The 13,001-nt window shown below is 43.3% G+C and overlaps 1 protein-coding gene across 1 annotated transcript in view; it reads left to right on the plus strand.

Annotated features, from left to right (window-relative positions):
* Window positions 1–13,001, plus strand: part of LOC139383484 (MAM domain-containing glycosylphosphatidylinositol anchor protein 1-like) — a 297,322-nt gene that overhangs the window by 14,210 nt on the left and 270,111 nt on the right. The window contains exon 2 of the mRNA XM_071128041.1: window positions 7,211–7,300. Within this exon, the coding sequence (XP_070984142.1) occupies window positions 7,234–7,300 (67 nt within the window). The 5' untranslated portion in view covers window positions 7,211–7,233. The remainder of the gene's footprint in view (window positions 1–7,210; window positions 7,301–13,001) is intronic.

A 13,001-nucleotide genomic window follows, 5' to 3' on the forward strand; every position in this document is an offset into this window, starting at 1 on the left:
GCTCAGCATTTAACACAATCGTACCCTCCAAACTCATCATTAAGCTCGAGACCCTGGGTCTCGACCCTGCCCTGTGCAACTGGGTCCTGGACTTTCTGACGGGCCGCCCCCAGTTAGTGAGGGTAGGAAATAACATCTCCACCCCGCTGTTCCTCAACACTGGGGCCCCACAAGGGTGCGTTCTCAGCCCTCTCCTGTACTCCCTGTTCACCCATGACTGCGTGGCCATGCACGCCTCCAACTCAATCATCAAGTTTGCAGACAACACTACAGTGGTAGGCTTGATTACCAACAACGACGAAACGGCCTACAGGGAGGAGGTGAGGGCCCTCGGAGTGTGGTGTCAGGAAAATAAACTCACACTGAACGTCAACAAAACAAAGGAGATGATCGTGGACTTCACGAAACAGCTGAGGGAGCACCCCCCTATCCACATCGACGGGACAGTAGTGGAGAAGGTGGAAAGTTTTAAGTTCCTCGGCGTACACATCACGGACAAATTGATAGCATGGTGAAGAAGGTGCAACAGCGCCTCTTCAACCTCAGGAGGCTGAAGAAATTCGGCTTGTCACCAAAAACACTCACAAACTTTTACAGATGCACAATTGAGAGCATCCTGTCGGGCTATATCACCGCTTGGTACGGCAACTTCTCCACCCATAACTGTAAGGCTCTCCAGAGGGTAGTGAGGTCTGCACAACACATCACCAGGGGCAAACTACCTGCCCTCAAGGACACCTACACCCCCTGATGTCACAGGAAGGCCAAAAAGATCATCAATGACATCAACCACCCGAGCCACTGCCTGTTCACCCCGCTATCATCCAGAAGGCGAGGTCAGTACAGGTTAGAGGTCGACCGATTTAATTAGGGCCGATTTCAAGTTTTCATAACAATCGGTAATCTGCATTTTTGGACACCGATCATGGCCGATTACATTGCACTCCACGGGGAGACTGTTATGCGAGTGCAGCAAGGAGCCAAGGTAAGGTGCTAGCTAGCATTAAACGTATCTTATAAAAAAACGATAAATCTTAACATAATCACTAGTTAACTACATGGTTGATGATATTACTGGTTTATCTAGCTTGTCCTGCGTTGCATATAATCGATGCGGTGCCTGTTAATTTATCATTGAATCACAGCCTACTTCGCCAAACGGGTGATTTAACAAGCGCATTCGCAAAAAAAAAAGCACTGCTGTTGCACCAATGTCTAACTAACCATAAACGTCAACGCCTTTCTTAGAATCAATACACAAGTATATATTTTTAAACCTGCATATTTAGTTAATATTGCCTGCTAACATGAATTTCTTTTAACTAGGGAAATTGTGTCACTTTTCTTGCGATCTGTGCAACAGAGTCAGGGTATATGCAGCAGTTTGGGCCGCCTGGCTCATTGCGAACTGTGTGAAGACCATTTCTTCCTAACAAAGACAGCCAATTTCGCCAAACAAGGGATGATTTAACAAAAGCGCATTTGCGAAAAAAAGCACAATTGTTGCACGAATGTACCTAACCATAAACATCAATGCCTTTCTTAAAATCTATACACAGATGTATAGATTTTTTAAACCTGCATATTTAGTTAAAAGATATTCATGTTAGCAGTAAATATTAAACTAGGGAAATTGTGTCACTTCTCTTGCGTTCATTGCACGCAGTGTCAGGGTATATGCAACAGTCTGGGCCACTTGGCTCGTTGCGAACTAATTTGCCAGAATTTTACATAATTATGACATAACATTGAAGGTTGTGCAATGTAACAACAATATTTACACTGATGGATGCCACCCATTAGATAAAATATGGAACGGTTCCGTATTTCACTGAAAGAATAAACATTTTGCTTTTGAAATGATAGTGTCCAGATTTGACCATATTAATTACCTCGTATTTCTTTATGTAATTATATTATAATTAAGTCTATGATTTGACAGAGCAGTCTGACTGAGCGATGGTAGGCAGCAGCAGGCTCGTAAGCATTCATTCAAACAGCACTTTACTCTGTTTGCCAGCAGCTCTTCGCAATGCTTCAAGCATTTCCCTGTTTATGACTTCAAGCCTATCAACTCCCGAGATTAGGCTGGCAATACGAAAGTACCTATTAGAACATCCAATAGTCAATGAAATATGAATATGAATATGAAATACAAATGGTATAGAGAGAAATAATAACTACAACCTAAAGAGTCCTATATAGAGTCCTATAATAACTACAACCTAAAACTTCTTACCTGGGAATATTGAAGACTCATGTTTAAAAAGAACCACCAGCTTTCATATGTTCTCATGTTCAGAGCAAGGAACTTAAACATTAGCTTTTTTACATGGCAAATATTGCACTTTTACTTTCTTATCCAACACTTTGTTTTTGCTTTATTAACACCAAATTGAACGTGTTTCATTATTTATTTGAGACTAAATTGATTTATTGATGTATTATATTAAGTTAAAATAAAAGTGTTGTTCATTCAGTATTGTTGTATTTGTCATTATTACAAATATATATATAAAAATCGTCCGATTAATCGGTATCGGCTTTTTTTGGTCCTACAATAAATCGGTATAGGTAGTGACGTTGAAACATAATAATCGGTCGACCTCTTGTACGGGTGCATCAAATCTGGGACCGAGAGACTGAAAAACAGCTTCTATCTCAAGGCCATCAGAATGTTAAACAGCCATCACTAACATTGAGTGGCTGCTGCCAACATACTGACTCTAATCTCTATCCACTTTAATAATAAAAAAATTGATGTAATATACAGTGCCTTGCGAAAGTATTCGGCCCCCTTGAACTTTGCGACCTTTTGCCACATTTCAGGCTTCAAACATAAAAATATATAAAACTGTATTTTTTGTGAAGAATCAACAACAAGTGGGACACAATCATGAAGTGGAACGACATTTATTGGATATTTCAAACTTTTTTAACAAATCAAAAACTGAAAAATTGGGCGTGCAAAATTATTCAGCCCCCTTAAGTTAATACTTTGTAGCGCCACCTTTTGCTGCGATTACAGCTGTAAGTCGCTTGGGGTATGTCTCTATCAGTTTTGCACATCGAGAGACTGAAATTTTTTTCCCATTCCTCCTTGCAAAACAGCTCGAGCTCAGTGAGGTTGGATGGAGAGCATTTGTGAACAGCAGTTTTCAGTTCTTTCCACAGATTCTCGATTGGATTCAGGTCTGGACTTTGACTTGGCCATTCTAACACCTGGATATGTTTATTTTTGAACCATTCCATTGTAGATTTTGCTTTATGTTTTGGATCATTGTCTTGTTGGAAGACAAATCTCCGTCCCAGTCTCAGGTCTTTTGCAGACTCCATCAGGTTTTCTTCCAGAATGGTCCTGTATTTGGCTCCATCCATCTTCCCATCAATTTTAACCATCTTCCCTGTCCCTACTGAAGAAAAGCAGGCCCAAACCATGATGCTGCCACCACCATGTTTGACAGTGGGGATGGTGTGTTCAGCTGTGTTGCTTTTACGCCAAACATAACGTTTTGCATTGTTGCCAGAAAGTTCAATTTTGGTTTCATCTGACCAGAGCACCTTCTTCCACATGTTTGGTGTGTCTCCCAGGTGGCTTGTGGCAAACTTTAAACAACACTTTTTATGGATATCTTTAAGAAATGGCTTTCTTCTTGCCACTCTTCCATAAAGGCCAGATTTGTGCAATATACGACTGATTGTTGTCCTATGGACAGAGTCTCCCACCTCAGCTGTAGATCTCTGCAGTTCATCCAGAGTGATCATGGGCCTCTTGGCTGCATCTCTGATCAGTCTTCTCCTTGTATGAGCTGGAAGTTTAGAGGGACGGCCAGGTCTTGGTAGATTTGCAGTGGTCTGATACTCCTTCCATTTCAATATTATCGCTTGCACAGTGCTCCTTGGGATGTTTAAAGTTTGGGAAATATTTTTGTATCCAAATCCGGCTTTAAACTTCTTCACAACAGTATCTCGGACCTGCCTGGTGTGTTCCTTGTTCTTCATGATGCTCTCTGCGCTTTTGACGGACCTCTGAGACTATCACAGTGCAGGTGCATTTATACGGAGACTTGATTACACACAGGTGGATTGTATTTATCATCATTAGTCATTTAGGTCAACATTGGATCATTCAGAGATCCTCACTGAACTTCTGGAGAGAGTTTGCTGCACTGAAAGTAAAGGAGCTGAATAATTTTGCATGCCCAATTTTTCAGTTTTTGATTTGTTAAAAAAGTTTGAAATATCCAATAAATGTCGTTCCACTTCATGATTGTGTCCCACTTGTTGTTGATTCTTCACAAAAAAATACAGTTTTATATCTTTATGTTTGAAGCCTGAAATGTGGCAAAAGGTCGCAAAGTTCAAGGGGGCCGAATACTTTCGCAAGGCACTGTATGTATCACTAGTCACTTTAAACAATGCCACTTTATATAATGTTAGCATACACTACATTACTCATCTCATATGTACAGTTGAAGTCGGTTCTTCCCACAAATGTTCTATGGGATTGAGGTCAGGGCTTTGTGATGGCCACTCCAATACCTTGATTTTGTTGTCCTTAAGCCATTTTGACACAATTTTGGAAGTATGTTTGGGGTCATTGTCCACTTGGAAGACCCATTTGCGACCAAGCTTTAACTTGTTGTTGTTTAAAGGCACAGTCAACTTAATGTTTGTAAACTTCTGACCCACTGGAATTGTGAAAGTGAAATAATCTGCCTGTTGTTGGAAAAATTACTTGTGTCATGCACAAAGTCGATTTCCTGACATTTTTGACAAATTTATAAACAAAAAAATGGAAATATCACATTTACAAAAGTATTCAGAGCCTTTACTCAGTACTTTGTTGAAGCACCTTTGGCAGCGATTACAGCCTTGAGTGGTTTGGGAATGAAGCTACAGGTTTAGCACACCTGTATTTGGGGAGCTTCTCCCATTCTTCTCTGCAGATCCTCTCAAGCTCTGTCAGGTTGGATGGGGAGCGTCGCTGCACAGCTATTTTAAGTTAAGTTTTCTCCGGAGATGTTCAATCGGGTTCAAGTCCGGGACTTGGCTGGGCAACACAAGGACATTCAGAGACTTGTCCCAAAGCCACTCTTGCGTTGTCTTGGCTGTGAGCTTAAGGTCATTGTCCTGTTGGAAGGTGAACCTTAGCCCCAGTCTGAGGTCCCGAGTGCTCTGGAGCAGGTTTTCATCAAGGATCTCTCTGTACTTTTCCCACAATCCTGACTAGTCTCCCAGTCCCTGCCGCTGAAAAACATCCCCACAGCATGATGCTGCCACCACCATGCTTCACCGTAGGGATGTGACGCTGGGCATTCAGGCCAAGGAGTTCAATCTTGGTTTCATTAGACCAGAGAATCTTGTTTCTCCTGGTCTGAGAGTCCTTTAGGTGCCTTTTGGAAAACTCCAAGTGGGCTGTAATGTGCCTTTTACTGAGGAGTGTCTTCCGTCTGGCCACTACCACTACCTGGTGGAGTGCTGCAGAGATGGTTGTCCTTCTGTAAAGTTCTCCCATCTCCACAGAGGATCTCTGGAGCTCTTTCAGAGTGACCATGAGGTTCTTGGTCACCTCTCTGACCAAGGCCCTTCTGCCCCGATTGTCCAGTTTTTCTGTGCGGACAGCTCTAGGATGAGTCTTGGTGGTTTCAAACTTTTCCATTTAAGAATGATGGAGGCCGCTGTTTTTGGGGACCTTCAATGCTGCAGACATTTTTGCTACCCTTCCCCAGATCTGTGCCTCAACACAATCCTGTCTCGGAGCTCTACGGACAATTCCTTCGACCTCATGGCTTGGTTTTTGCTATGACATGGACTGTCAACTGTGGGGTCTTTTATAGACAGTTGGGTGCCTTTCTAAATCATGTACAATCAAGTTGTAGAAACGTTTTAAGGATGGGCAATGGAAACAGTTTCGAGTGTCACGATCGTTGGACGCATACTTGGACCAATGTGCAGCGTGATCTGGGTTCCACATCTTTTATTTGAAATAAGTGAACCACACAACAAAAAAATAAAGACTAAACGAAACGTGACGATAATGGAGTGCTAACATGCAACCTCACATAAACAATATCCCACAAAACACAGGTGGAAAAAAGCTACCTAAATATGATCCCCAATTAGAGACAATGATTACCAGCTGCCTCTAATTGGGAATCATACAAAATCACCAACATAGAAAAACAAAACTAGAACCTCACATAGAAATAATAAACTAGACTTACCCCCAGTCATGCCCTGACCTACTCTACCATAGAAAATAAGGGCTCTCTATGGTCAGGATGTGACATCGAGTCTCATAGCAAAGGGTCTAAATTACTATGTAAATAAAGTATTTCTGTTTTTTATATTTAACACATTTGCAAAACTTTCTTAAAACCTGTTTTCACATTGCCATTATGGGGTATTGTGTGTAGATTGATGATTGATTTAGAATAAGGCTGTAACGTAACAAAACATTTCAAGGGATCTGAATACTTCCCGAATGGGTTACTTTTCTGAAAAAGACAAGTGTATGAATTCACAATGAATACATCATGCTAGGCGAAGCTAAATCAGCTGCCAAATTGAGTGACAAAGCGCATCAATCATTCTATCATTTTGATTGACTCGTTTACGTTCCTTTAATAGGCATTCAATTAAAACACAATATCACACAAAATATCAGTTAACATGATTGATTTGGCACGGTTGTCTATTGCTTATTTATTATTCCGTTTTATCACCTATTCAGTGAGGAATGTAATCTATTTGTATTTTTGGAAATGTTCAGAATGAATATTGCTGCTATTGTCCACAAGTCCTGTGTATGTGTGTGCGTGTGTGTGTACTCCCACATGTTTAATAGGCTATGTGTGTGGTGATATTCTGGTGGGTGAAATCGTGCTATGCTCGCTGCCCTTACCTACCTGTTAGCAAATTCTGAACTACACCATTATAACTTTAGGCAATCCTGTCAAACCCAAGAATTATTACGATTTAATTACCTGTGCGAGTTTAAATGATTTACAGGGCTGAACAAACATAGTTGTAGTACTCCTCACTTATTCTCGTCTGGATTATTAACTAGTTTACTGTTGCTGTTACACGCTACTCACTATAATCTACCGTGGCTCCGTCAATCTAGTCATGGTGCTCTCATGCCCTCCTAATTCCCCATTCACTCAGACTGAGAAACCTCCTCTTCTCTCTCTCCGATTCTATCCAGGTTATGAGGGATCAGAGCTGAAGATGGAGCTTTTCTGGATTTTGGTATTTTCTATCATCTACCCGTATGCGCGAGGGCAAGGAGTGTACGGTAAGAAATAATCAATCAATCAATCAAAATTATTTATAAAGCCCTTCTTATATCAGCTGATGTCGCAAAGTGCTGTACAGAAACCCAGCCTAAAACCCCAAACAGCAAGCAATACAGGTGTAGAAGCACAGAGGCTAGGAAAACTCCATAGAAATGCCAGAACCTAGGAAGAAACCTAGAGAGGAACCAGGCTATGAGGGGTGGCTCTTCTGGCTAAGAACTTGGCCAAGATGTTCAAATGTTCATAGATGACCAGCAGAGTCAAATAATAATAATCACAGTGGTTGTCGAGGGTGCAACAGGTCAGCACCCCAGGAGTAAATGTCAGTTGGCTTTTTATAGCCGGTCATTCAGAGTATCTCTACCCCACCTGCTGTCTCAAGAGAGTTGAAAACAGCAGGACTGGGACAGGTAGCACGTCCAGGTGAACAGGTCAGGGTTCTATTGCCGCAGACAGAACAGTTGAAACTGGAGCAGCAACACGACCAGGTGGACTGGGGACAGCAAGGAGTCATCAGGCCAGGTAGTCCTGAGACATGGTCCTAGGGTTCAGGTCCTCCGATAGAGAGAGAAAGAACGAAAGAAAGAGAGAAAGAGAGAAATATGGGAGAATTAGAGAGAGCATACTTAAATTCACACAGGACACTGGATAAGACAGGAGAAATACTCCAGATATAACAGACTGACTTTAGCCCTCCGACACAAACTACTGCAGCATATAAACTGGAGGCTGAGACAGGAGGGGTCGGGAGACACTGTGGCCCCCCGTCCGACGATACCCCCGGACAGGGCCAAACAGGCAGGATATCACCCCACCCATATTGCCAAAGCACAGCCTCCACACCACTAGAAGGATATCTTCAACCACCAACTTACCATCCTGAGAAAAGGCCGAGGATAGCCCATGAAGATCTCCCCCATGGCACAACCCAAGGGGGGCTGCCAACCCGGACAAAAAGACCACGTCAGTGACTCAACCCACTCAAGTGACGCACCCCTCCTAGGGACGGCATGGAAGAGCACCATGACTCGGCCCCTGTAATAGGGTTAGAGGCAGAGAATCCCAGTGGAGAGAGGGGAACCGGCCAGGCAGAGACAGCAAGGGCGGTTCGTTGCTCCAGTGCCTTTCCGTTTACCTTCACACACCTGGGCCAGACTACACTCAATCATATGACCTACCGAAGAGATGGGTCTTCAATAAAGACTTAAAGGTTGAGATCGAGTCTGCGTCTCACATGGATAGGCAGACCATTCCATAAAAATGGAGCTCCATAGGAGAAAGCCCTGCCTCCAGCTGTTTGCTTAGAAATTCTAGGGACAGTAAGGAGGCCTGAGTCTTGTGACTGTAGCATACGTGTAGGTATGTACGGCAGGACCAAATCGGGAAAGCTAGGTAGGAGCAAGCCCATGTAATGCTTTGTAGGTTAGCAGTAAAACCTTCAAATCAGCCGTAGCCTTAACAGGAAGCCAGTGTAGAGAGGCAAGCACTGGAGTAATATGATACATTTTTGGGGTTTTATTCAAGATTCTAGCGGCCGTTTATAGCACTAACTGAGTTTATTTAGTGCTTTATCCAGGTAGACTGAAAGTAGAGCATTGCAGTAGTCTAATCTAGAAGTGACAAAAGCTTAGATGAATTTTTCTGCATAATTTTTGGACAGAAAGTTTCAGATTTTTGCAATGTTACGTAGATGGAAAAAAGCTGTCCTTGAAACAGTCTTGATATGTTCGTCAAAAGAGAGATCAGGGTCCAGGGTAACACAGAGGTCCTTCACAGTTTTATTTGAGACGACTGTACAACCATCAAGATTAATTGTCAGATTTAACAGAATATCTCTTTGTTTCTTGGGACCTAGAACAAGCATCTCTGTTTTATCCTAGTTTAAAAGTAGAACATTTGCCGCCATTATGTCTGAAACACAGGCTTCCAGGGAGGGCAATTTTGGGGCTTCACCATGTTTCATCGAAATATACAGCTGTGTGTCATCCACATAGCAGTGAAAGTTAACATTATGTTTTCGAATGACATCCCCAAGAGGTAAAATATATAGTGAAAACATTAGTGGTCCTAAAACGTAACCTTGAGGAACACCGAAATGTACAGTTGATTTGTCAGAGGACAAACCATCCACAGAGACAAACTGATATCTTTCCGACAGATAAGATCTAAACCAGGCCAGAACTTGTCCGTGTAGACCAATTTGGGTTTCCAATTTCTCCAAAAGAATGTGGTGATCGATGGTATCAAAAGCAGCACTAAGGTCGGACAGCTGCAGAGCCTCGGTCTGACGCCATTAAAAGGTACTTTACCATCTTCACAAGTGCAGTCTCAGTGCTATGATGGGGTCGTGTATCAGACTGAAGCGTTTTGTATACATTGTTTGTCTTCAGGAAGGCAGTGAGTTGCTGCGCAACAGCTTTTTCAAAACATATTGAGAGGAATGGGAGATTCGATATAGGCCGATAGTTTTTAATATTTTCTGGGTCAAGGTTTGGCTTTTTCAAGAGAGGCTTTATTACTGCCACTTTTAGTGAGTTTGGTACACATCCTGTGGATAGAGAGCCGTTTATTATGTTCAACATAGGAGGGCCAAGCACAGGAAGCAACTCTTTCAGTAGTTTAGTTGGAATAGGTTCCAGTATACAGCTTGAAGATTTAGAGGCCATGATTATTTTCATCATTGTGTCAAGAGATATAGTACTAAAACACTTGAGTGTCTCTCTTGATCCTAGGTCCTGGCAGAGTTGTGCAGACTCAGGACAACTGAGCTTTGGAGGAATACGCAGATTTAAAGAGTAGTCCGTAATTTGCTTTTTAATGATCATGATCTTTTCATCAAAGAAGTTCATGAAATTATGTGAAACCCATCCTCTCTTGTGGAATGCTGCATTTTAGTTAGCTTTACGACATTATCAAAAAAACATTTTGGATTTTTCTTATTTTCCTCAATTAAGTTGGAAAAATAGGATGATCGAGCAGTAGTGAGGGCTCTTTGATACTGCATGGTACTGTCTTTCCAAGCTAATCGGAAGACTTCCAGTTCGGTTTAGCATCATTTCCGTTCCAATTTTCTGGAAGCTTGCTTCAGAGCTCGGGCATTTTCTGTATACTAGGGAGCTAGTTTCTTAAGACAAATGTTTTTTGTTTTTAGGGGTGCGACTGTATCTAGGGTTTTGTGCAAGTTTAAATTGAGTTCCTCAGTTAGGTGGTTAACTGATTTTTGTACTCTGATGTCCCTGGGTAAGCCGGAGGGAGTCTGGAAGGGCATCTAGGAATCTTTGGGTTGTCTGAGAATTTATAGCACACTTTTGATGATCCTTGGTTGGGGTCTGAACAGATTTTTGTTGCGATTGCAAACGTAATAAAATGGTGGTCCGATAGTCCAGGATTATGAGGAAAAACATTAAGATCCACAACATTTATTCCACGGGAGAAAACTAGGTCCGGAGTATGACTGTGGCAGTGAGTAGGTCCGGAGATATGTTGGACAAACCCACTGAGTTGATGATGGCTCCGAAAGCCTGTTGGAGTGGGTCTGTGGACTTTTCCATGTGAATATTTTTGTCACCAAATATATTAATATTATCTGCCATGACTACAAGGTCCGATAGGAATCCAGGGAACTCCGTGAGGAATGCTGTATATGGCCCAGGAGGCCTGTAAACAGTAGCTATAAAAAGTAATTGAGTAGGCTGTATAGATTTCATGACTAGAAGCTCAAAAGACGAAATCATCGTTTTTTTTTCTAAATTGAAATTTGTTAGCAACACCTCCGACTTTGCGGGATGCGCGGGGGATATGGTCACTCGTGTAACCAGGAGGTGAGGCCTCATTTACCACAGTAAATTCATCAAGCTTAAGCCATGTTTCAGTCAGGCCAATCACATGAAGATTATGATCAGTGATTCGTTCATTGATTATAACTGCCTTGGAATTGCGGGATCTAACATTAAGTAGCCCTATTTTGAGATGTGAGGTATCACGATCTCTTTCAATAATGGCAGGAATGGAGGAGGTCTTTATTCCAGTGAGATTGCTATGGCGAACACCGCCATGTTTAGTTTTGCCCAACCTAGGTCAATGCACAGACATGGTCTCAATGGGGATAACTGAGCTGACGACATTGACTGTGCTAGTGGCAGACTCCACTAAGCTGGCAGGCTGGCTAACAGCCTGCTGCCTGGCCTGGCCTGCGCCCTGCTGCCTGGCCTGCGCCCTGCTGCCTGGCCTGCTGCCTGGCCTGCGCCCTATCTCATTGTGGAGCTAGGGGAGTTAGAGCCCTGTTGTAACGGAATTCTTCCTGAGAAGGAGAGGCGGACCAAAACGCAGCGTGGTTATTTTTAAACATCTTTAATAAAGATGATAACTTGAACAATTTATAATACAAAATAAGAAACGTGAAAAACCGAACCAGCCCTATCTGGTGCAACAAACACAAAGACAGGAACAATCACCCATAAAACCCAACACAAAACAGGCTACCTAATTATGGCTCCCAATCAGAGACAATGACTAACACCTGCCTCTGATTGCGAACCATATCAGGCCCAAACACAGAAACAGACAAACAAGACATCCAACATAGAATGCCCACTCAGATCACACCCTGACCAAACAAAACATAGAACATACAAAGCAAACTATGGTCAAGGTGTGACACCTGTCTATGTTCGTAGATTAGATGAAAGCACCCCTCCAGCTAGGATTGAGTCCGTCACTCCTCAACAGGCCAGGCTTGGTCCTGTGTGTGGGTGAGTGCTGACAACAAAATCACACATTATCAATGGAAATCAAATTTATCAACCCACGGAGGTCTGGATTTGGAGTCACACTCAAAATTAAAGTGGGAAACCACACTACAGGCTGATCCAACTTTGATGTAATGTCCTTAAAACAAGTCAAAATGAGGCTCAGTATTGTGTGTGGCCTCCACGTGCACGTCCACGTCTTGCATTAGGAGGAACCCAGGGCCAACCGCACCAGCATATGGTCTCACAAGGGGTCTGAGGATCTCATCTCGGTACCTAATGGCAGTCAGGCTACCTCTGGCGAGCACATGGAGGGCTGTGCGGCCCCCTAAAGAAATGCCACCCCACACCATGACTGACCCACCGCCAAACCGTTCATGCTGGAGGATGTTGCAGGCAGCAGAACGTTCTCCACGGCATCTCCAGACTCTGTCACGTCTGTCACATGTGCTCAGTGTGAACCTGCTTTCATCTGTGAAGAGCACAGGGCGCCAGTGTCGAATTTGCCAATCTTGGTGTTCTCTGGCAAATGCCAAACGTCCTGCACGGTGTTGGGCTGTAAGCACAACTCCCACCTGTGGACGTCGGGCCCTCATACCACCCTCACGGAGTCTGTTTCTGACCGTTTGAGCAGACACATGCACATTTGTGGCCTGCTGGAGGTAATTTTTCAGGGCTCTGGCAGTGCTCTTCCTGCTCCTCCTTGCACAAAAGCGGAGGTAGCGGTCCTGCTGCTGGGTTGTTGCCCTCCTACGGCCTCCTCCACGTCTCCTGATGTACTCGACTGTCTCCTGGTAGCGCCTCCATGCTCTGGACACTACGCTGACAGACACAGCAAACCTTCTTGCCACAGCTCGCATTGTTGTTCCATCCTGGATGAGCTGCACTACCTGAGCCACTTGTGTAGGTTGTAGACTCTGTCTCATGCTACCACTAGAGTGAAAGCCCTGCC

Source organism: Oncorhynchus clarkii, chromosome 25 (assembly GCF_045791955.1).
Source record: "Oncorhynchus clarkii lewisi isolate Uvic-CL-2024 chromosome 25, UVic_Ocla_1.0, whole genome shotgun sequence".
In the NCBI taxonomy this organism is placed as follows: Eukaryota; Metazoa; Chordata; class Actinopteri; order Salmoniformes; family Salmonidae; genus Oncorhynchus; species Oncorhynchus clarkii.